The sequence below is a fragment of the Microtus oregoni genome, unplaced genomic scaffold (assembly GCF_018167655.1).
Source record: "Microtus oregoni isolate MIOR12 unplaced genomic scaffold, Mior012 000022F_ref0000154, whole genome shotgun sequence".
Taxonomy (NCBI): domain Eukaryota; kingdom Metazoa; phylum Chordata; class Mammalia; order Rodentia; family Cricetidae; genus Microtus; species Microtus oregoni.
The window spans coordinates 2,543,989-2,567,305 of NW_024543081.1; the positions used below are offsets into that span (position 1 = coordinate 2,543,989).

Here is a 23,317-nt window from a genome sequence, read left to right on the forward strand (position 1 = left end):
TCCGTCTCCCCCCTGTTAGATTGGCTACCATCAAGACAACAATGCCAACAAATGCTAGAGAGGATACAGAGAAATCAGGAACCTTATTCATTGCTGGAAGTGTAAGCTGATGAAACACTGTGGAAATCAGTGTCAAGACCTCTCAAAATGCTGGAATCAAGACTACCATCTGGGCCTGTCACATTACTCTTGGGAGTATAGCTAAAGTCCAAATCTTACCACAGAAACATTTCACATTCTTGTGTGATTATTGTTGCTTTTTCATAGAAGTAATGACATGAAATCACCTAGAGGACCATAGGCAGATGAATGGACAAAGAAAGGGTGGCAATAGACATGACGGACTTATATTCAACCACAGAGAAGAATGCTGTTGTGAGATTTGCTAGGGAATGAATAGGACTGGAAAAATATTGTATGATGTCAGGTAATCAAGGCCAGAAAGACAAATACTGCATTCTCCCTCATATGCGGATCCTAACTTATAATTGTTCTATATATACACAGGAATGATGTATTTATGAAGAAAAAAAGCCAGGAAAATGAAAAGGAACTCACGACTTAGGGAAAAGAGTCTTTAATGGAGAATAGTAGAAAAGATAGCGGAATACATGTGGCATGAGAGTGTCCCTGGTGATGGACATGGACGAGTACAAGGGAGAATGGGATGAGGGTGGTCGGGGAGGAGCAAAGGTGGGAGACTCAACCACAGCTATTTACATACAATATGCCATAAGGACATTTGTTTTTGTGCCATTCTAAAAAAGGCAACACACCCTGTGTCACAACTAAAATAAGAAAAGTCACTTTGGGAGTGAACCTCAGCATATTCTACATTTCCGTTCTATAACAGCATACTTATGCACCAGATACTTGGCATCCATGGTATCTATACTCACAAAAGCCCTGCATGAAAAACGCTGTTTTCTGAGTGAGGAGATTGCTCAGCCATGGCTGATACTTCTATTGAGAACCACAAGTTACAGAACAGAATATGGACCCAAGTCAGGTTATAGTGGTATCATTTCTGCCACTGACCTTTGTCACTTCTTTTTTTTTAACAAGGAGCTTCACAATAGAGATAGATAGATGATAGAAAGACAGACAGACAGATAGATACGTAGATAGATAGACAGATAGATACATAGATAGGTGAATAGATAGATATAGATTAGATAGATAGATATGTATAGAGATTAGATAGATGATAGATAGATATAGATTAGATAGATGATAGATATAAATAAACTATATATATGTAGATTGGATAGATAGATGATAGATAGATAGATAGATAGATACATAGATAGATAGGTGAACAGATAGATATAGATTAGATAGATAGATATGCATAGATAGATAGATAGATAGATAGATATTAGATGATAGATATAAATAGATGATAGATATAGATTAGATAGATGATAGATATAAATAAACTATATATATATAGATTGGATAGATAGATGATAGATAGATAGAAGATAGATAGATAGATAGATAGATAGATAGATAAAAAGAAGATCAGTAAAAACCTGTGACTACTTGTAAAACATTGCAGCTATGTCCTCCAGTAGGGCCACTGATTCTAGATTTAGGAACTAATCATGAGTACTAGATACAAATTACAATGTGGTGGCAAATGTAAAAGCATGAGGATTTTAGTTGAGACCTAAAATGACCAATAATTGCACCCCACAGAAGAACGCAGATTTACTGTCGTAATGGGCAGTCTCTCGAATGAGCCCAGCCAGTCTGTAATGATTACTGTTTACATGGTCTTTCCCTTTCTTCCTTCCTTCTTTTCTTCCTTTCTTCCTCTTTTTTTTTCTTGGTTTTTCAAGACAGGGTTTCTGTGCATAACCCTGGCTGTCCTGAAACTCACTTTACCAGGCTGGCCTTGAACTCAGAGGTCTGTCTGCCTATGCTTCCTGAGTGCTGGGATTAAAGGCGTGCACCACTACATCAACATCTTTCTTAATTTTAACTTCTCTTTATTTTTAAATGAGCTTTTTTATTTTACAGTTGTATTTTTTAATTACTTGTCTATGTTTGTGTGTGTTTGCATGTACATGTGAGTGGTGATGCCTGCCCAGGCCAAAAGAAGGCATGGGATTCCTGTGGAGCTGTAGTTACGGGTGTTTGTGAGATACTTAATGAGAGTGCTGGGTCTGAACACAGATGCTCTGGAAGGCTGGGAAGGTTCTGCCCATAACCGCAGAACCACATCTCGAGACCCCCTCTGTGGCATTCCCTGGATGGGACTGGATTGCCTTGTGGGCACTGGTACTCAAATCTGGGTCCTCTGTAAGAACAACAAGGGCTATTCAACAATGGGCCATATCTCTAGCCAGGTATCATTATTTTAAACAAATTTACTTGTGAGGTCTGCTCTTCAGGCTGATGAGAGAGGGGGAGTTGATTGGGGGAGGGGGATGGATATGGGAGGCGGGGAAGAGACAGAAATCTTTAATAAATAAATAAGAAAAAAAGAAACTAGAACAACAAAAAGAGAAGTCTAGAAAAGCAAAATGAAAATATCTGCATTCCACTAGCTCCATAACTGGCTTCGACTTCCTTTTTGTACTTCTGGGTTTCTGATCTATGTAATTTTCCTTATGTACAACTCTCTGTTAGCTATGTGGGGGTGGCAAGGAAACTGGCAATAGAGTTCCCGATGTGTTCTGTTTGTCTGAGAAAAGATTTCTCATTCAGTTTTGAAGGGCAGCATCTCACGGTGCAGAAGTCTATGTTGTCATTTTTTTAACCAACTAAACCTCCCTCCATTTTTTGTAGGCTTTCATGGTTTCCGAGAAGTCTTTGTTCCGATATAATTCGATCACTCTTCCTTCAGCTCTTTCTGTGGGTGTGCTAGTTAGAATATAATGTGCTGGAATGCGGGGAGGGTTGTTTCTGTTTTGTTTGTCCTGCTTGCTGTTCTCTGTGTTATCTGAATTGATGGCTTGCTTTGAGACATTAGGAAATTCCAAGTCATTATTCCTTCAAAAATGTCTTATTTTTTCTTGCTTCTACTTATGGGCTTCTCATTACTGATGTTTTAAACCTTCTGTACTTGTTCCACAACTTCCAGATATTCTTCCCTGCTTCCTGTCCCCTTTTCATTTCTGTCTTGTTTGGAAGTCTCTAGCTCAGAGACCCTTATATGCCCTGTGTCCAGTTTGCTATTGTGTCCACCAAAGATGTTCTTCACTTCCAGGGTGGTAGTCTTAAATGCCATCATGTAAGATGTTCTCAGAATTTCCATCTGTGCTCATGCGCTAACTACTATCAGTTTGTCTACTGTTTCTATCATGGCTCTTGCATATTAATCACACATGTTTTAAATTCTGAATTTTGCCATTCCAATGTCTCTAACTTATTGGAGTCGGGTTCTAATGCCTGCTCTGACTCTGACTTTAAATTGTTTTGTTGTTATTGCTTGCCTTTTAGTATATCACATGTATGTACTAACATATGTAATTTAAGTAAGATATATTTCGGAAAGATATATTGAATATAAGGTCGAATGCATGATAGACAAGTGTCTCTGTTGTGGAATATTATTTTAGGCAAATATGTGTTTCTATGGAGATGATGTAAGGATGTGGGTTTAATTATGTAAAGATATGTTGCATCTATTTCATCTTGCCTGCCTAAGGCACCTGATTGGTCTAATAAAGAGCTGAATGACCAATAGCTAGGTAAGAGTAAGGATAAGTGGGGCAGGCAAGCAGAGAGAATAAATAGGAGGCGAAACCTGGCTCCAGAGGGAAAAGAAGAACAGGAAGAATAAGAGAAGGAGAGAATGAGGGACATGTGTAGGACCAGAAGGGAGGCAGACGCCAACAAGCCAGACATAGAGAAGCAGTAGATGTAACATATATAGAAGCAAGAAAGGTAATGAGCCCTGAGTCAAAAGATAGATAAAGAGAAATGGGTTCATTTAAAAGAGCTAGCCAGAAAGGCACAAAGGAGTCAAAACTAATAATAACTTTCCATGTTTCAAAAGTTAGGAGCTGGTTGGCGGCCCCAAAAGAAAAGGCCTGGTACATGTCTCTGAACCTTGTTTTTATGAGACAGCTTTTTGTCATATATCCAAGGCTGCCTCAAACTGTGGGCTCCCTCCTTTACTCTTAGAGCACACACACACACACACACACACACACACACACACAATTTTTTTTATTAGCCAACATGCCTAGTGCCTTCTAAGGTTTATTTGGGGAGGGGTTTTGTTTTGCTTTGTTTAACAAACGTGATGTACCAGGTAAAAGAAACTCCAATGCATATCCTTTAATAAAATGGTATAAGGAGTACAGGGTAGGGGCATGATCAGGTCTCAGTCCTCTAGGGTGCGCATATGTGTACTACTGAACCGTGACTGGATTGTTCTCACAAGTGCCTCTCATCCCTCCCCCGCCCCACAGGACTGGATAGATGATTGGACAGGACTGTGAATTTCCCTCCTCAAATGTGGACAATTGAAGGCTGAGGTTGGTTGCAACTGGGCTTTGGTAAACAGCTTCTACTGACAGTGGGCCATGTTAAAGGGGCTGCTCTGTTGTAATTTAAAGGATCACCTTTCCCCACTCCCTGCCAGAAGCATGAAGGACTAGTATGCTATGCAGCAATGAAACTCAGACTTTCTGGAGATCAGAGGAGGGGCTCATTATAACCGGGTCCCTGGAGGGTTCTCCGTCACAGTTTTCCAGGTAAGATACTTGTCCAGTTACAGCACAGGAGTGCCCACTCAGACACTGCTTCCTGCAGAGATTCTGACCCAGCACATCGTGAGTGTCTGTACCTGGGCTGTCACTCTAGTGGGTTTATCTACGGCCTTATCTCACATACAGAAGACCTACTGATGTTCAATAGTTCAGCTTGTGCCTTTGAAGACAGAATGTGACATTAAGCTTCTTCTCCATGATGGTCACAGCGCCATGCCTGCCCGACTACTCCAATGCTCAATGATGGTAATGAACTCTGAACCCTCTGGAACTGTAATAAACTGGAACTCAATAACCTCTTCCTTCTTTAAGTTAAAAAAAAAATAAAGGCCCAGTCCCATTGGGTGATTAAATAATACAGAACTAAACTTAATAAAACAAGGAATGCATACTAAAAACAATCATTTATAGAAGAAAATGCAAAATTTAAGCAAACCTGCAATGATCTGTTAGTGTTTTCTACAAAGTTGAAAGTTCAATTACTGGGCCAGGAAGATGGCTGAGGGGAAGAGGCACTTGCCACCAAGCCCCACAACCTGAATTGCATTCCAGGAACCCATCTGGTGGGAGGAAATAAACTTCTCCTGCAGTTATCCTCTGACCTCCACCCCCAATAAATAATATAAGAAAATTTAAAGTACATTTAAGATTATAAATCTTCATGAAAAGATTATGCATATTACGTGAAAAGAATAAATTGTAGTTTGTACATAACAAGTCAGAGTTTCTCGTGTAAATTATTGTCATCAGAGAAGAGAAAAAAATGACCTAAAAATGGAAATCATTGTATTTTCTGAACAGATAAATTTATAAATTTATATACAAATGTCCCTCCAAAATCAAAGCATGAACCAAAAAAGAAAAATATTGAAAATGTGTAATATATTTAGTTAAAATGGAAATCTATTTCCTGTTATTTTATTTATTTATTTATTTATTTATTTATTTATCTTTTTATTGAGAAAAGGAAAAAAAAAGTTTCCCCCTCCTCCCAGCCTCCCATTTCCCTCCCCCTCCTCCCACCCTTCTCCCCCTCACCCCACCCTTCTCCCCCTCCCTCTCCAGTCCAAAGAGCAGTCAGGGTTTCCTGCCCTGTGGAAAGTCCTAGGTCCTCCCCCCTCCGTCCATGTCTAGGAAGGTGAACATCCAAACTGGCTGCTCCCACAAAGCCAGAACATGAAGTAGGATCTTCCTGTTATTTTGATAACTTTTTGGGAAGGTGACATGTCTATCCCATTTCAAACAATGAGCGAGCTAGCTTGAAATGACATGAGACTTGCAAAACCTCAAAGTCCACCCTGGTTTCAAACCTCCTCCAATAAGGACTTACCCAGTCCTTCCTAAATAGTCCCACCAACAGGGGACTAAGGGTTCAAAACTAAGAGTCTATGAGGTCATTCTCATCCAAGCCACCACTACTCTGAGCAACAACTTGAATGAGTTTCTAGTGCTTCCTAACGGGGTATTTGTCGGCTAGTTGGTGGTTACTAATCTTTCACATTGTGTGCCCAGGCTTAGGCATGACAGCTGGGGTGGAAATCAAAGAAAAAGGAAGAGGCTTGTAAGGCTACACTTGGATTGTCACAATGTCACATGCTCTAGGTTTCCACCCAGATTTCACAGGAAGAGAATGATTTTATCTTTTGGTAGAGGCGACACAGCACAGGCCTGCACTACAGTGCACACCAAGAGCACTGGGGTAGCATGGTCATTCCCGCAATCCACAAGACTAGATTCGCTTATGCTCCTCAAACAGAATTCTACAAAAAATGATTCCTATGGGCATTTTTTCTCACACAGTGACATGATATTTGGAAGTAAAAAGACTTTTTATGATTTATAAGGACTTTAAAAAGATATTTTGAAGTTAAAGACTTCAAGAAGGCTTTATCTGAGTACAATAAAATATCTTTATTTAATGACAGAAAATATGATTGAACTAGAAATGTATTTACTGACTATTCCATATTTTGTGTTTCAAATTTACTCTGTGTCAAGGTCATTTGAGAATGCAAAGTACATCTAACTACAAAGTTTAGAAAAGACTCCTAGACTGTGACATATTCAGCAAGATTCCACCTTTGAGGGTATTGAACAAATAAATCATCACTTACAGCCATTGTTAATAATTTAAGAAACGTCATTTAGTAAATTTGAAAGAGTCACTTTCTGTAAAGTTGGGCAGTGATTTCCAAGTACAAGCTGCTTGGTGACTTATAACCTGGCTTAAAAATAAAGTACTTCTTCACGGTCAATTAAAGACATTTTTTAACTGAGAAATTTTAACCATAACCCACTAACAATATGTGATGGCTATTTTCATTGTCAATTTGAATGTACCTGGAATTAACTAAAACCCCAAAACAACTGGGCACACCTGTAAGAGATTTTTGCTTCATTAAGTTAAAGTTGAAAGATCTACTTCTTATCTGGATCTTTGAAATGGAAAGACACACCTTTAATCCAGATCTTCTGAGATGAGAAGACCCACCTCTAATCTGGGCCACACCTTCTGCTGGCAGCCTATGTAAAGGACATGGAAGAAGGAAGCTTTTGTTCCTTGCCTGCTTGTTCTTGCTCTCACTAGCAAATCCATTCCTATTCAAAAGTCCAGCATATACTGAAGACCAGCTAAGACATCAAGCCTCATGAACTTAACAGCTACTGGATTCTTGGACCTTCTTCGCAGGCAGCATTGTTAGACTAGTGTCCAAGTGTATGGTCAATTTTGGAGAAAGTTCCATGAGCTGTTGAGAAAAAGATATATTCTTTTGTATTTGTGTAGAATTTTCTGTAAATATCTGTTATATCCATTTATGATTTGTTAGCTCTAGTATTTCTTTGTTTAGTTTTTGTCTGACTGTTTTGTCTATGGGTGAGAGTGGAATATTTTGAAATCACCCACTATCACGGTGTGAGGGTCATTTGCTGGACAATGGTTTTAACCTGTAAACATTTGTTTCTTGGACTTGTTTAATAAAATGCTAATTGGCCGGTAGTCAAGCAGGAATTATAGTCGAACAGCCAGGCAGGAAGTACAGGCAGGAGGATGAGAACAGGAGAATTCTGGGAAGAGGAAAGCTCATTCTACAGTTGTGACCCAGCCACAGAGCAAGCAAGATGTGACCACCTTGCCAAAAAAGGTACCAAGCCATGTGGCTAACATAGACAAGAATAATGGGCTAGTTTAAAATATAAAAATTAATTTTAAAAAAAGTCTGATCTACTAGGCTGATCAGTTTATGACTAATGTAGACAGTCATTAAGTGGCTTAAGCTATAGTAGTATTAGTATTTCTTTTTTTTTTTCTTTTTTTTTTTTTTTTTTTTTTTGGTTTTTCGAGACAGGGTTTCTCTGTAGCTTTGGTGCCTGTCCAAACTAGCTCTCGTAGACCAGGCTGACCTCGAACTCACAGAGATCTGCCTGCCTCTGCCTCCCAAGTGCTGGGATTAAAAGGCGTGCGCCACCACCGCCCAGCAAGTAGTATTTCTTTTGTGAACTTGAGTGCCCTTGTGTTTGGTTCATAGATGTTGAACATAGCAATATCCTTTTAGTGGATTTTTTTTCTTTGATGAGTATGTAGTGACCTTCCCTATCCATTTCAATTGTATTATTTGAAGTCTATTTTGTCAAACATTAAAATGGTTACACTGATTGCTTAAGTCCATTTGCTTGAAATATCTTTTTCAACCTTTTAACACTGAGGTGATATCTACCCTTGATTAAGATGTGTTTCTTGGATGCAGCAGGATGGATTCTATTTTCACAGACATTTTGTTAGTCCATGTCTTTTTATTGGGGAATTGAGACCACTGATGTTGAGAATTATCTGTGGGCAGTGTTTGTTGATTTCCATTATTTTGATGTGGTGATATGGGTCTCCTCCCCTTTCTTTTGATTTGTTGGGTCTGATACTATTTATTCCTTATGTTTTCTTGGCTGTGATTAGCCTCTTCAGGTTGAACTTTTCCTTATAGTGCTTTCTGTAGGGCTGAATTTGTAGAGAGATACTGCTTAAAGTTGGTTTTAATATGGAATCTCTCTCTCTCCTCCAACTATTGTGATCGAAGGCTTTTGTGGATATTGTAGTCTGAATTGACATTTGTGGTCTCTTAGAGTTTGTAGAACAATTTACCAGGTCCTTCTTGCTTTTAGAATCTCCATTGAGAGGTCAGGTGTTTGGTCTGCCTTTATATGTTACTTGGTCTTTTGCCCTTGAGGTTTTTAATATTCTTTTTGTTTTGTATACTTGGTGTTTTGATTATTGGGTGCCATGGGGAATTTCTTTTCTGGCCCAGTCTATTTAGTGTTCTGGATGCTTCTTGTACCCTGATAGGCACCTTTCCTTTTACATTGAGGAAATTTTCTTCTATGATTTTGTTGAAAATATTTTCTGTGCCTCTGACATTGGTTTCTTTTCCTTCATCTGTTCCTAATATCCATAGGTTTGGTCTTTAAAAAGTGTCCCAGATTTCCTGGATGTTTTGTGCCTGGGCTTTTTTAGATTTAACATTTTCTTTTGCTGAGGTTTACATTTCTGTGCTGGATATTTTTTTAAGATTTAATATTTAATTTGACTAAGGCATACATTAATCTTGTTTTCAATGACTGAGATTTCTCTTCCACCTCTTATACTCTGTTGGTGAGGTTGACCTCTAAGATTTGTGTTTGAGTTCCTAAGTTTTTCAATTTTTCACTCACTTTGTGTTTTCTTTATTGATTCTATGTCCACTTACTAGTCTTGAACTGTTTTTTTTTCATTTCATTCCACTGTTTTTATTTTGTGTGTATTTTCATAAATGTCTTTAATGTATGTATTTCTTTAATAATGTCTTCTATGAAGACTTCTGACATGTTCATAAAGACTATTTGAAGTCCTTGTCTGTGCTTCAAATATATTGCATTTCTCAGGGCTTAATGTAGTAGGGTTGCTGGACTCTGGTGGAGACATACTGTCCTAACTGTTATTGGTTGTGTTTTTATGCTGGTGTCTAGGCGCCTGGGTTTGGGGTGATTGTAATTCTAGGTGCTGATATCCCGTCTTCTTGGGTATTTTGTTCCTTAGTTTCTGTTGCCCTTGCCCTTCCTGGTTCTTAGTAAAGTGTGGTGGCCATGGGTTGTCTAGGAGGGAATGCTTCTGAGATCCTGATAAGTGTGCCCACTGTGGGGGTGATGCCCAGTTGGAATGTTCTTAGTAACAGAAACTGACAGAGATAGAGACTGGCTTGGGGAGACAGGGTAGAGAAGGTCCCTGGAAGGAGGGAAGCAGGTTCCACCATTAGGATCTGCTTTGTCTCCTAGAAATGGGGGCAAAAAGAGGAGCAGCCACAGTTGATAGTCTGCTACGGAGCTGGGGATGAGTCTGGGGATGGGATTTGGAGCAAAAGAAAGAGCATAGAGTTCTGAAGACTGTCTACCTGCTTCCCTGGCCTGTGTGGCCTATTGTTCCGCAGGGAGTGTCTCAGGAAGTTGGAGACTGGGGAGGTTGAGACAAAAGGAGGGTATGGACAAGAGGACCATAGGAAATCTGTATTTTCTTCTGAAGATGGTGGCAGGGAGGATGAGGAAACTGCAGCAGGGGTCTGCGCAGAGCTCCTGCACAGAAAGGGACTGGGTTTGGAAGAGAAGAGGAGAGTGAAGATCTGAAGGTCACATGGCTGGCATGGCTGGCAGGTTCCCAGGGAACCCATCTTAACATCTTAAAGAGAACGTTTGTTGGATGACTTAACTATATCAAGTTTTAAAATAATTATCAACAGAAATAAAGCAGCTATATATATATATATTTTTTTTTAATTCAAATAAGGTTGAGTAAACATGAGAATGGCAACATATATGTTGAAAATGGCAGTATATATATGAATTTCTACAAATAAGGCTATTAAAGAAATGCCTACATAAAATATTAAAAACAGAAATATTAAAATTGCATGGAAACAACAGAACTTAGAAACTCCCCTTTAAGCTCAGCCTCATTTTCTGATCACTTACTACATTAATGAAGACCTACACATGTCCTATTGTCTTCCAAGGTTAAATGAAATACCACATCCTAAACTGAGATTTTAGAATGAGTTATCTTTAAGTGTTTCCTGCCCTCCAGAGGTATCTGTCCTGATATCTTCACTATAGCTGCCAGCCTTATGAAGGGAAGGTACCTCTTTTACAGGAACATTGGGACTGCTTTTACATGAACATTGGGAGATTATGGTACACTGTACGGCAACATCAGCTGTTTCCCCCATAGCCAGCTCTTTCTCTGTCTGTACCCCTACATCACATCTTCTAGCCTGAAGCACACAGTTGTTACTGATTTTGTTTTGTGAGGTATGTTCTGAATTGTACTGAAACTCTGGAAATGTATCAGTATTATTTTTCACTGGAGACTCGTGAAAATTATGAATTTTGACATTGTCTTCCACAATTATGTCACCTAAATGATCTACCAACTTTTCTTGACAAAAATTATCAGCTGTTTCTGTGTCTTTCTTATTTGAATCTTCAATTTGCTGCTGGATTTGATCTTCATCTTCAGATACCTAAAAAAAAAAAGAAAGAAATCTATGGTAAGTTTTAAAAATGGTCATTTCAAAACAGTCTTTAAATTCACAGTCTAAAAATTTTTTGAAAACCAAAGAAAATTTGTTAAGTTACAAATGAAAACAGACATGATATCAAAGGCTAATTGAAGACTCTCCCACGGCTCCCAGAAAGCTATATTTTTATAAATAGGGCTGACAGCAATTGCTACTGCAGTACAAACACAGAAGAGAACTCTCTGTCTCCTTCTCGGGACTGCAGTCACAGGCCTTGCTATCCCACAACACTCTTCAGCTTCTTCTGAAGGGCAGAGAAGAAACATGTTTCCAGGGACAGCTAAGAAGTTAACCTTGTTCACTCATTGGCTCCTTAAGAGAAGCATTTCAGTCACATAACTGCTATTAGGTTTATCCACGAAAATAAAGAAAATGAAGCTATCAGATTACTGGAAATTGAGTGGTTATAATAAATACTGCAACTGTTACATAAAGGAACAAATTTTGTTGACTTCTTAACTTTATAAAAAATTTATAAAGATTAATGAAAATACCATATGGATATTGTAGTTAAAATGTATTGTTTGCTGGGATTGTAGCTCAGTAGTAGAGTGCTTGCCAAAAACGTGTGAAGCTAGCATTTCTATCACTCCAATGGTGAAGAAAAATAGAATACATATTGATTATTCAAGCTTGGAAGTAGATAGTCATTGTTTGAATAACAGAAAACTAAAATTAGGTCTAGACTTCAGTGGATGGACCTAGAAAGCAGAAGTAGCCCATGGAATCACTGAAGTCAGTTAAGCTACACTGGACAGAACAGGTCCTATGCATCTCATCTCGTCAACATAAGTGACAGCTGCACTCATATGAAGGAACACAGCTGCTGCTTTCTTAGACATATTCTGTGGGAAAAAATGAAATTAATCAAGTGACCACACACCTGAAAAACCCGAGAAAAGCATTACGAAGAAAAAGAAAGAAGCACTTTGTAAATGTAACTATGAGGCCTCATTTAGACTAGGGAGTCACTGAAGAACTCACTACAAAAATACTGACACTTGGAACACAATGAAGATGAGACCCAGGAAGCAAAATATATGAAGGAAGGGTCAAAGACCTCAGTGTGAAACGAAGAAGAAAACAGGAAGTACCCTGCAAGGTAAAAGTGTAGGAAATGACTGTCCTATTAGGACTCTATTTGTATAGTGATATTTTGTTTATAAAGCTTGCCTTATCAGAGTGCAGAGCTAAGCCACTAGTTAGCCATAGGGGCCAGGCTGTGGTGGACATTCCTTTAATCCAAGCACTCAGGAGACAGAGACAGATGGATCTGTTAGTTCAAGGCTACCGTGAACTACACAAGATTGACTCTGTCTAAAAGAGAAACAGTGCTCACACAAAGGTGATCCCAGCACTTGGGATCCCATGCCTTTAATCCCATTACTAGGGAGGTGAAAATAGAAGTGATATGGCTGGGCAGAAAGAGGAAAATGAAGCAGAAAGAGACAGAAGTTCAGGGCAGTCTGAGGATTCACAGGGACAGGATTGCCCTTTAGTCTAAGCACTAGTGGACATAAAAACTCTAGTGGCTGGTCGCTCTACTTCTCTGATTCTTCAGCTTTCATCCCTTGATAGCTGACTTGGAGTTTTTATTATTAAGGCCAATTAGAATTTGTGTTACACATTAGCTCAGGAATTAGGACCAATAATTGTCAGTTGGAACCTCATAAAACCAAAACAGAGAAGAAACTGGAAAAGCAGTCTGTGTAGATCAGGAGAATATTCGATGCAGTCAGAAGCCAGTTTTCACAGTTAGGAGCTGCTGTAAAGAGTTTAGATGGGTTAGTAAAACAGGAGCCCACTGAAGGTGGTTAACATGATTGCATTTGTATTCTTAAGATAGCAGTGAACTTTGCTACCTAAGTTGAAGCAAAAACAAAATACTAAGATTGTTTGAGAAACAACCGCAATCATTCAAAAACAAACTAGTGAGGACATAGAATTGGGCTCTAGTGAGAGAGGGTGAGAAATAGGTAAATTTTCAATTGATCAGGTAAAGGAATAACTATGGGAGGATGTTGACAGAGGTTTCTGTCCCTCCTGGTTCCACAGTCATTTAGTCCCAAAGAAACACACAGAGACCTACATTAATTATAAACTGGTTGGCTTATTAGCTCAGGCTTCTTATTAACTAACTTTTACATCTTAAATTAACCCATAATCCTTATCTACGTTAGCCACATGGCTTGGTGCCTTTATCAGTGAGGCATTCTCATCTTGCTTCCTCTGAGTCTGCGTGATGACTGCAGACTAAGCCTTTCCTCCCCAGAATTCTCCTATTCTGGTCCCCCTGTGTATACTTCCTGCCTGGCTACTGGCCAATCAGCATTTTATTAAACCAATATAAGTGACAAATCTTTACAGGTTACAATTTTATTGTCCCACAGTAGGAGGAGACAGAGTGAGGTTAACTGTTTTTCTAGGCTTCTGAAATTAACACTTAAATATACTAAAGTACTTAATGATATGGGAATTACCAGAAAAACTTAAAAGAGAATTCAGTTTGAAATTCAAAAGGGTATAGATTCTCTTAACTACCCAAGAACTGTTCAATAGAACATTTAAAAAAGGCTCAGAGCTAAAGCCATCAAGCAGCACAAGTGCCATTCTAAGGTTTGCACATCATTGCCACTTCAGGGCACAGAGTGGCAGAAGATCCCATATAGAGTTGTCATAGTATCATGTAGGGAGGACAGAGGAGAGAATGATAAAGCATTCTCTCTATGCTATGGTATAGGTGGGAAGGTAGCTAACACAGCATCCTAATGATGAAGGAGAGACAAAAACTACTTCATTTGTTTATGGTAGTTGGAACTGAAGTGAGGGCAAGTGCTCTAAGTCTCACATAAATGTTTTCGAAAGATAAAATAATTTCCATCAAGATCAGGAGTCCTTATAACCAAAGGCTCAAAGTTTGTTTGCTATTAGTCAACTTAACGCAGCTGCAGTCATCTGAAAGAGGGAACATTCACTAATTAAGGGAATGCCTCCATCAGATTTCCTGTAGGCGAGTTTATACGTTTTTTCTTTGATAAATGATAGATTGTGGCTGGTGGGGTATGAGGAGCAGCACTCTTTTAGGTGGGGTAACCCCTGGGCAGAGGTTATAAGAAAGCAGGTTGGCCGGGCGGTGGTGGCGCACGCCTTTAATCCCAGCACTCGGGAGGCAGAGGCAGGCGGATCTCTGTGAGTTCGAGGCCAGCCTGGTCTACAAGAGCTAGTTCCAGGACAGGAACCAAAAGTTACGGAGAAACCCTGTCTCGAAAAATCAAAAAAAAAAAAAAAAAAAAAAGAAAGCAGGTTGATAGCAAAAGTTTGGCTTCTTCCTTTCCAATTTGAATCCCCTTGATCTCCTTTTGTTGTCTTATAGCTAGAACTTCAAGAACTATGTTGAATAGACATGGAAAGAGTAGACAGTCTTGTCTTGTTCCTGATTTTAGTGGAATCGCTTTGAGTTTCTCTTCATTTAATTTGATGTTGGCTGTAGGCTTGCTGAATATTGCCTTTATTATATTTAGATACATTCCTTGTATCCCTAATTTCTCTAAGACCTTTATCATGAAGGGGTTTTGGATTTTGTCAAATGAGACAATCATATGGTTTTTTTCCTTTTATTTAGTTTATTTATATGGTGGATTACATTGATAGATTTTCATATGTTGAACCATCCCTGCATCTCTGGGATGAAGGTGACTTGATGATGGTGGATGATATTTTTTTGATGTGTTTATGGATTCGGTTTGCCAGTATTTTATTGAGATTTTTACATCAATGTTCATGAGTGAGACTGATTTGTAATTTTCTTTCTTGGTTGAGTCTTGGTGTGGTTTTGGTATCAGGGTAACTGTAGCCTCATAAAAAAAGTTTGGCAATGTTCCTTCTGTCAAATACTTAGTTTTACTTTTGTTTACATTTTCTGACATTGTTATATTTAAAAAATGTTTTTAACTTTGAAAATTATTTTTATGTATTTTTTATTTCCACTCTTGGCTCATTTCTTCTCAATGTAAAAAGAGAAAAAACATTTTGAAATTAATATAGCAAAAATTAATAATTCCAAAAGGAGGGGCTTACCAAATCCGAACTCGAGCTGAATGTACTCCCCATCAGTCGTGGAGAGTAGCTGGCGGACTGGCTGCTCTGCGAAGACTCCAGATCTGAAATAAAGCTTCCACTCATGAAAGATGGGACCACTCACACTCTAGCAAGGTGGAAAACATCTAAATTTCACTAACATAACAAACAGCACTTTAAGACGTGCCCAGCTTGCTTAAATTTTTGATGAGGGCAATTATTTCTGATGAAGAAAAACTGAAAAAAAGTGAGGCTTGATCTGATTCCTAGCAGTGTAATCTAAGGCATTTTCCTCATAAGGTTTGGCAAGTCCACAGGCACTGTGAGCCCAGAACCAGCAAGGAAGAAGCAAGCCTGTCTGTGCCAGGGATCCTCTCCATAATGGCATATGAAGGGCATGATGACAAAAATGAAGGCCTTCCCTTGGCTCTGGTAATTTAAGCACCTTTACACAATGTAACTCTGACTGAGGCTCTGAGAAGGTGTGGAAGGGCTGCCAGCCTGTGTGTACCTGTGTCACATCCATTGGAACAATGCACAAAATTCCTGAGTGAACGTGTAAGGAATGAGTGAAGTCCCCAGTAAATGCGAGTGGTTGGCATAAGCACAGCCATGTCAAGGACTCCAGTGTCTCAGACTCACAGAGATGGCAAACCATCCTTGCCTGTGTGCAGCACTGACGGTGTATACAGAGTGCATTGTCAGCAGCATCTTTTCCCTGATGTTCAGAGCCTCAGACTGCTCCCCCACAGAGACCTCCTACTAAAATGAAACAGACCTGCCTCCTTCCTTGTTCAGCTGCATATGAAAACCTTCCTCCTTGATTCAGGTGTCTAAAAGAAAGGCTGGCTTTCCAAGTTACTGTTGTCGTGTACTCCACAGAGTGCAGAATGCACCCAGCTTGGCTATTCTCAATGTGAGTCTGCCATTTCTTCATTCTCAGTTACCCAGTTAGGTCAGGCCCTAAAGTCATGCAGCTCGTGGCACTTCATAAATTTCTTCTGTTTAGTATTTACCTCTTTGTGCTTTGATTATTCCTTTGCTGTGTTTCAACTTGTATCTTCCAGGAAAGACTGCTCTGTCTATTCTCTCTCTATACCTACTTGGCAACACATTGGGCCCTACACTTGCCTGCTTGTTCTTACTGTTTATTCTCTTGTTTCTTCTTTCCCCATTATTTCCTCAGAACAAAAACCAAAAAAAACCTACCTCTAAACTCAATTTTCCCTCAGGACTACTCTAGTGCACCTGTCTCTGAATTTCAGGAACAAAGAGCAGTACATAGTTTCTAGCTCAAGCTGACACTGGACTGCTGTTGGATCCCTGCATCTTTACTGCAGTCCACTTCCCCCTAAACAGCAGGAAGGAACTGAAGACAACTCGCCAGGACTCAGACTAAATAAACAAAGTAAGCAAACAAACTTAGACTTGCCAAAGAAAATGAAACAATCATTAATTTTGAAGCAAAATTATAGAGGTAAAATTTAGCCAGGAAATGGAAATAACCAGAAAAAAAGAGAACCTAACAGAAAATTTGGAAATAAGAGAACCAAAAAATCAAATAGATCAGAGGGGAATAATCAACAGATAAAACCACACAAAGAAAATTTCAAAGATAGAGGACAAGTTAAGACAAAATACACTATAATACATATAAAGAAAAAGCGAGTGAACGTGACCAACATGTTCAAGAACTCTGGTACATGTACAAGAGGTAAAATCCAAGAATCCACGAGGGAGAAGAAATAACTAAGGTAAAAACTAAATTAAAAAAAATGATAGCAGAACAAATTACTAAACCCAGAGAAAGAAGTGGATATCCAAAAGTGTGAAGGATAGAATTTAAAGCCTCAAATACACATCACAGTTAAGATGTTGAAAATACAAAGAAACAACATTAAAAGCTGTAAGAGAAAATATCAATGTATACAGAAAGGCAGAAACAGCAGACCACTATCACATTTTTTGGCAGCTCGGAAAGTAATTAACTGTCAATCAGAATTACTATACTTAGAAAGATTTCTTAAAACTGGTAGAGAAATAGCCTTTTAAGATAAGCACAAAGATAACTCATGAAAACCAGGACAGTTATGCTAAAAATATTTAAAGTAAATAGAATAAGAAAAACAATCCTGATATAGGTATGAATAATTTGCATTGGTATGGATTTTAAGGTCAATTTTGTTATATGTATATGTATTTTTGATCTTGAATAAGGTGTGATTGTGTAGTTCATTTTTAAAATGTAATGTATAATTAGGAAATATAGGTTGTTGATGGATAATCATAAATAATAGTCAAGTTTGTAGTCATGTTACTTAGATTTTCTAGATATATAGAGATATATTTCAGATAGGCATTCTTCATATCTCTTAAAGGCTACAGAATATGGCATTTAAAATATTTTAATAACTTAGGACTTTTCATGACAATGAGACATGTCTGCTCCTGGCGGCACCAATCTACTTCGAGAGGAAGATGGGCATCGAAGAGGATCCTTATGGAGTTGGATAGCCATTTGGGCAAGAAACTGCTCTAGCCTGGACTGTTGCATAAAATGGACACAGAGAACCCACAGAGAGAGGACTGCTGAACTTGCCTAAAGGTGAGATGGTCTTTCGGGGTTCATGACTCATGAAAGAGTCTGCGAGACATTCTGCAGGACACAGCAGATAGTGACTGAACTGTCTTTGGAATTTCCTGCTTCATGGAAATGTCTGCTGGATACTTTGGGCCTGAAGGCTGAAGATGGATGCCCCAACGGTACAAAAGAACTTTGGGTGACTGTCCAGGCAGCGAGATGTTTCTGTCATTTCTAGAGTTTTCTTATTTCTTGTTAGGTAGTATTATATCCTTCTGGAGTCTTTGATGGAGTTGAAGAATGAATAGATAGTTATAGTTTTCCTTAGTTATGATAAAAGATAAAATAGATATAAATATTGTAACTAATTTTTGCTTGATAACTGTTTTGCTATATGTAATTTTACTATGTTAAAGTTAAAGCCTTCCTTTTTTTTGTTTAAACAGAAAAAGGGGAAGTGATGTGGGAGTGTCATATATCAATCTGTTGATTTCATTGATTAAGCAATAAAGAAACTGCTAGGCCCATTTGATAGGCCAACCCTTAGGTAGGCGGAGTAAACAGAATGGAATGCTGGGAGAAAGAAGCTGAGTCAGGGAGTCGCCATGGTTTTCCCACTCCAGACACATGCAGGTTAAGATCATTCCTGGTAAGCCAGCTCGTGGGCTACATACATTATTAGAAATGGGCTAGTCCAGGTGCGAGAGTTAACCTAGAAAACGCTAGATATAATGGGCCAAGCGGTGTTTAAAAGAATACAATTTCCGTGTAATTTGTGTAATTATTTCGGGGCATAAGCTAAAGCTAGCCATGCAGGCGGCGGGGGTGCCGGGGACGCAGCCCCGCTGCTCCTATTTCAACAGAGTGGCGCCCAAGACCCTTTCCAAAGCATCATATCCTTAGACCCAAATTTTGAAATCGTAATACCCTTATATCCATTCTGGTTTAGCTTGGCAGCCCATGTAATGAAATGTCTCTCTGTACTTAGCTCCTTCACAGTCAAAAAGCTTAAAGAAACCACAATGTACATAATCCAGACTCTCTGTGAATTTTCCATTTTTACGTGGCTTATTTTTCTTTATTTCTTTTAATCTCTTAACTATCTGTACTCTGTCTCTTTAAAGACTTTACCTTTTTTTTTTAAAGCATTAACTTTATTGTCTCTATTTTTTTTTTCTCTCTCAAGCCTACGTACAATTATCCAACACTGTGATCCATTTAGTGGTCTGTCTGAATCTGTTTTATTCTGAATCTGTAATTTTTTTACTATCCAGGAGCATTTCTTAAAATGTTAAGCAGTTCTTAAAAACTGAAGTTGCACCATGTACGGGTAATACGGTACTGCCTGTTTACTGCCAAGTCTAAACCTTAACTGTGCTGTTTTTATGGTAATTACGGTAGTTCCTGCCTGAGACCAGCACAGTTTAGCATGGCAGAGCTGAGCCAAGCTGCTCCTGCCTCAGAGCCATTTGGTGCCCCTGAGCCACACACAGTTCCAGGCACACAGCAGTCCACATTGCCATCAAGCAAGCCGTAGAGCTTTACTCCAAATGCTCCATTTAAAAGCTCTGTCTCCCACAGGAGCCAGACAGAGATCGCAATGGCGGCACAGCCCAGAAAGCCGGCATTTTAAAACAGCCAGTTTTTTCCGGCTGCTGAGTCAGGACAATTTCTTTGCGGCACGCAACCCACAAACAGCAAAAAGCTGTCTTATATTGTCTCTCTCTCCTTTTTAAGCCCTCTCAGGTTTTACGTGGAGTTCATTAGCACGTTGGGTGCCAAAATGAAGGCGGAAGTCACAAACAATGCCACACCAGTTTGGAATTATGATTAATAGGGTGGTATTTATTTAAAGGGGAAAAAACTTACAGATCACTGCCCCAGACAACAGCCCTCTATGCAACCAGGAAGGGAGTTCGCCCGCGGAGCAGGAAGTGAAGAGAGAGAGGAGAGGGAAGTGGCCGCTTTTTTAAAGGGAGAGAGACCACGCCCCAATGGGCTGGTATCTCAGCAGCTATAGGCTGGAGGAGTGGGAGGACCTCCTGCAACACAATCCCATCCATAAAAATAAAAGAAAGTAAGCCAGAAAGAAATTCATCATGTACAACCCAGTAAATTTCTTCGTTCAGGATTCAGGGAACCCAATGGAAGGAGAGGCAGGAGTAGAAGAGTCATAGGGGACAGAGGACACCAAGAAAACAAGGCCTTCTAAATCAACATGCTCAATGCACATGAACTCAGAGACTGAGGCAGCATGCACAAGGCCTGCATGGGTCTACCCCAGATGGGGTCCTAGAGCTGAAAGGGGAAGTGCACACAGCCTCCATCCCTACCCAGAAGCAATCTCCAACTGATAACCACTTGGAAATGAAAATTTAGTATTTTGGCTGGGGAGTCTCACTGGGGAAACTACTCTTCAGGGCAGGCTGCATGTCCAGAAAATGAACTCACCGGCACTATTGGAGGTTCCTTGTCTCATTATGTCATGTCAGGGACTTTCCTTTTTATTAAAAATTTATTATAATTTTTTTCTTTTATTTTTAAATATTATTTTCTTCAATCATCCTACCCTATGGGTCTTTTGCATAGATCCTATGTCTTCCAATCCAGTGTTTCTGTGGAGTCCTGGGTGCTAACAAGTGGTCTCTGTCTCTGTGCCTTCACTTGAGCTCTCTTCCTTCTGCTTGTTTGTTCTGGCATATTCCAATGTGTTAGTTTTTGTTATGCTATTTTATTTCATTATATTATAATATTAACCCTTAGAAGCCTGTTTGTTTTCTAATGAGAGATAGAAAGAAATAATGGATCTAGTTGGAAGGAGATGTGGGAAGAAACTGGCATGAATAGAGGAAGGGGAAACCACAATAAAAGGGGAAAATTAAGATATTATAAAGTGTCTGATAAGAAAACCCATTAATTTTTATGGTAATTTAAGAGTTTTTTGTTGGTTTGGTTTTGTTGTTGTTGTTTTGTTTTTTGTTTTTTTGAGACAGGGTCGCACTTTATAGCTCTGGCTATTCTGAACTCACTATGTGTGCAGACCAAGCTGAACTCAAGCCAAAGAGATCTACCCCCTCTGCCTCCCGAGTGCTGGGATGAAAAGTGCACACCACCACACCTGGCTCCATTTTCATGATAATTTAAAGTAATAAATTAATAAAAATTGTAAAAGTTCACAAAGGTTTCTAAGTATCCTAGCAGACCAGATAACAGGAAGAGCTGTTCTAGAACCAAAAACCTATGACATGCCTAGTAGTTATAAAACTTTTATGAACAGAAAGTTACTCAGATATGAAACACTAGCATACACAAGCTTATAAACAATTAGTATGCAAGATTTATAAAAGACACATAGAGCATAGCAAATATAGCCAGGAAAAGACACGCTCCTTCATGAGAAGCAAGGATCTTAAACGCAGCAATAGGCAGCATAGCATGCTCATGAGCAATTGTTTTCCAGATGTCAAGAGGCAGAGGCAGAGTGACGGTGGACTTCAGTGAGATCTTGTATCCAAAAGCAAAACAAAAGGTAACACGAGCAAAACATGGAACATGACTGACCAAGTAATCTAATTAGTAAGCAGAGAAGTAAAATATTAAAACTACCAAGAGTTATTAGGTTTAAATAATGATGAAAGATTGATATAGCACAGGTGACTATATGACTTTTCCTGCTGCCTATAGCAGGCTAAAGTGGACATGTAAGATCTAGGAAACAAGCGTGAATCACCTTAGAAAGGTAATGCATCATGTGAAAGTGGTTGGTTCTATTCCCAGAAATATACCCAAGAACTTTCATGTGTGTTCCAGAAATGTCAAGAGTGGACAAAATAGCCAAGGACAAAATATCGGGGACAATGTAAGCAAGTATCTGTTGCCAGAAGATGCATGAGTCAATTAGAGCGTGTTGATGCAAAGAATGTTGGGTAGCCGAAGAAACTAATCTGTAAAAGCCACAAATTCCAAACACGTGGTGAAAAAGGAAAACTGTGCCAAAAACAAAAACAAAACAAAAAAATAAATAAATAAAAATAAACAAATAAAAGAAAACAGGACAATAGTGACCTCTAGGGAGCATGGTAGGAAATGCAATAGGGGATGTTTTTTAAAATACTGTTTGTATTGTCTCAAACTACAGTTGAGTATAAAACTATCTGTGAAATTGTAAATTTATATTCTATGTGTTCATCATGACTATTTTATAAAAGGAAAGAGAAATTTTAAGGAATCAATTGTACTGGGGTCTGTTCTAAAACATCTATTAAATATTTGTTTGCTGGTAAAATCTTTAAAACCATTAAATTTGATGTCTATTTCTTTCTTTTCTAAAACAAAGATATCCTACAGTTACACGCACAGACTCTCTCAGCAGACATCGGCCTCCCTTTTACAGGACACACTCCTCTTCTTTCCATTGGGATCTAGAGGAAAGAATCAAGATTATAAGCATCCAAAGTATTCATAGCACTCTTCACATATCCAACCAATACCACCATTTCATCTTATAGAATTTTCAACTAAATTTAAACTCCAATTCAAATTTAAACTATTAAACTAAATTTAGAAACATGGAGAGCAGAGTAGGCAATTGCTAAGAAATGCATTACTATCAAAAGGCAAAACGTCATACTGTTATGGTGCTTGTTGTTAAATAAATTCAAGATATTAAAGTCCTTGGGAATGTAGTATGTTATACGTTTTTTGGGTTTTTTTTTTTTGGTGGGATGTAGAATCAATAATAAAACCCCAGAGACAGTTATTGGGATTCAACCCAAAAAACAAAAAGCAAAGCAATCAAGCCACTTCTGAGTGTCTGAGGTGCATTTTACAGCTGACAGACCATATGACAGACTATATGAGAGTCTGCATGAACTGAAAGAAAGGCTGCCTTTCTAGCTTCCTATATGACAGACTAAGTGACCGTCAACATGGACTGAAAGAAGTGCTTTCTATGTCTTTTGCTGGGACACAGAGATATAGATAAATAAAGTAGACACTGCCTGCTGCCTCCCTTTCCTCTTGAATGTGAAGCCACCTTACATTTCTAAGTATGTCTTGAATTTGATGTAGACTTTATATAGATATTATGAAGAATTTAATTTCTAGACATGAGCAGAAGTAACATGCAGTATTCCTAATGCAAAACCAGTAAAATCTCAAGCATGTTCCACTCAATGTATACTGAAAACCACCAAGAACAAAAGTCCCCAACAACAGCAAGACTTGAACAACAAAATATAGATTAAGCAGAAGAAAATGACCTAAAAATAACTTTAGGAGAATGCTTGGGGCCCTTAAAGAGGAAATGAAAAATTTCCTCATAGAAATGGAGGAAA

General features: G+C 38.8%; 1 protein-coding gene across 1 annotated transcript in view; it reads right to left on the minus strand.

Annotated features, from left to right (window-relative positions):
• Positions 1-10,792: 10,792 nt before the first annotated feature.
• CUNH12orf40 (chromosome unknown C12orf40 homolog) overlaps positions 10,793-23,317 on the minus strand; it is a 52,316-nt gene continuing 39,791 nt past the window's right edge. The window contains exons 6-7 of the mRNA XM_041672521.1: positions 15,401-15,483; positions 10,793-11,266 (exon numbers count right to left, since the gene is read on the minus strand). Of these exons, the coding sequence (XP_041528455.1) occupies positions 10,793-11,266; positions 15,401-15,483 (557 nt within the window). The remainder of the gene's footprint in view (positions 11,267-15,400; positions 15,484-23,317) is intronic.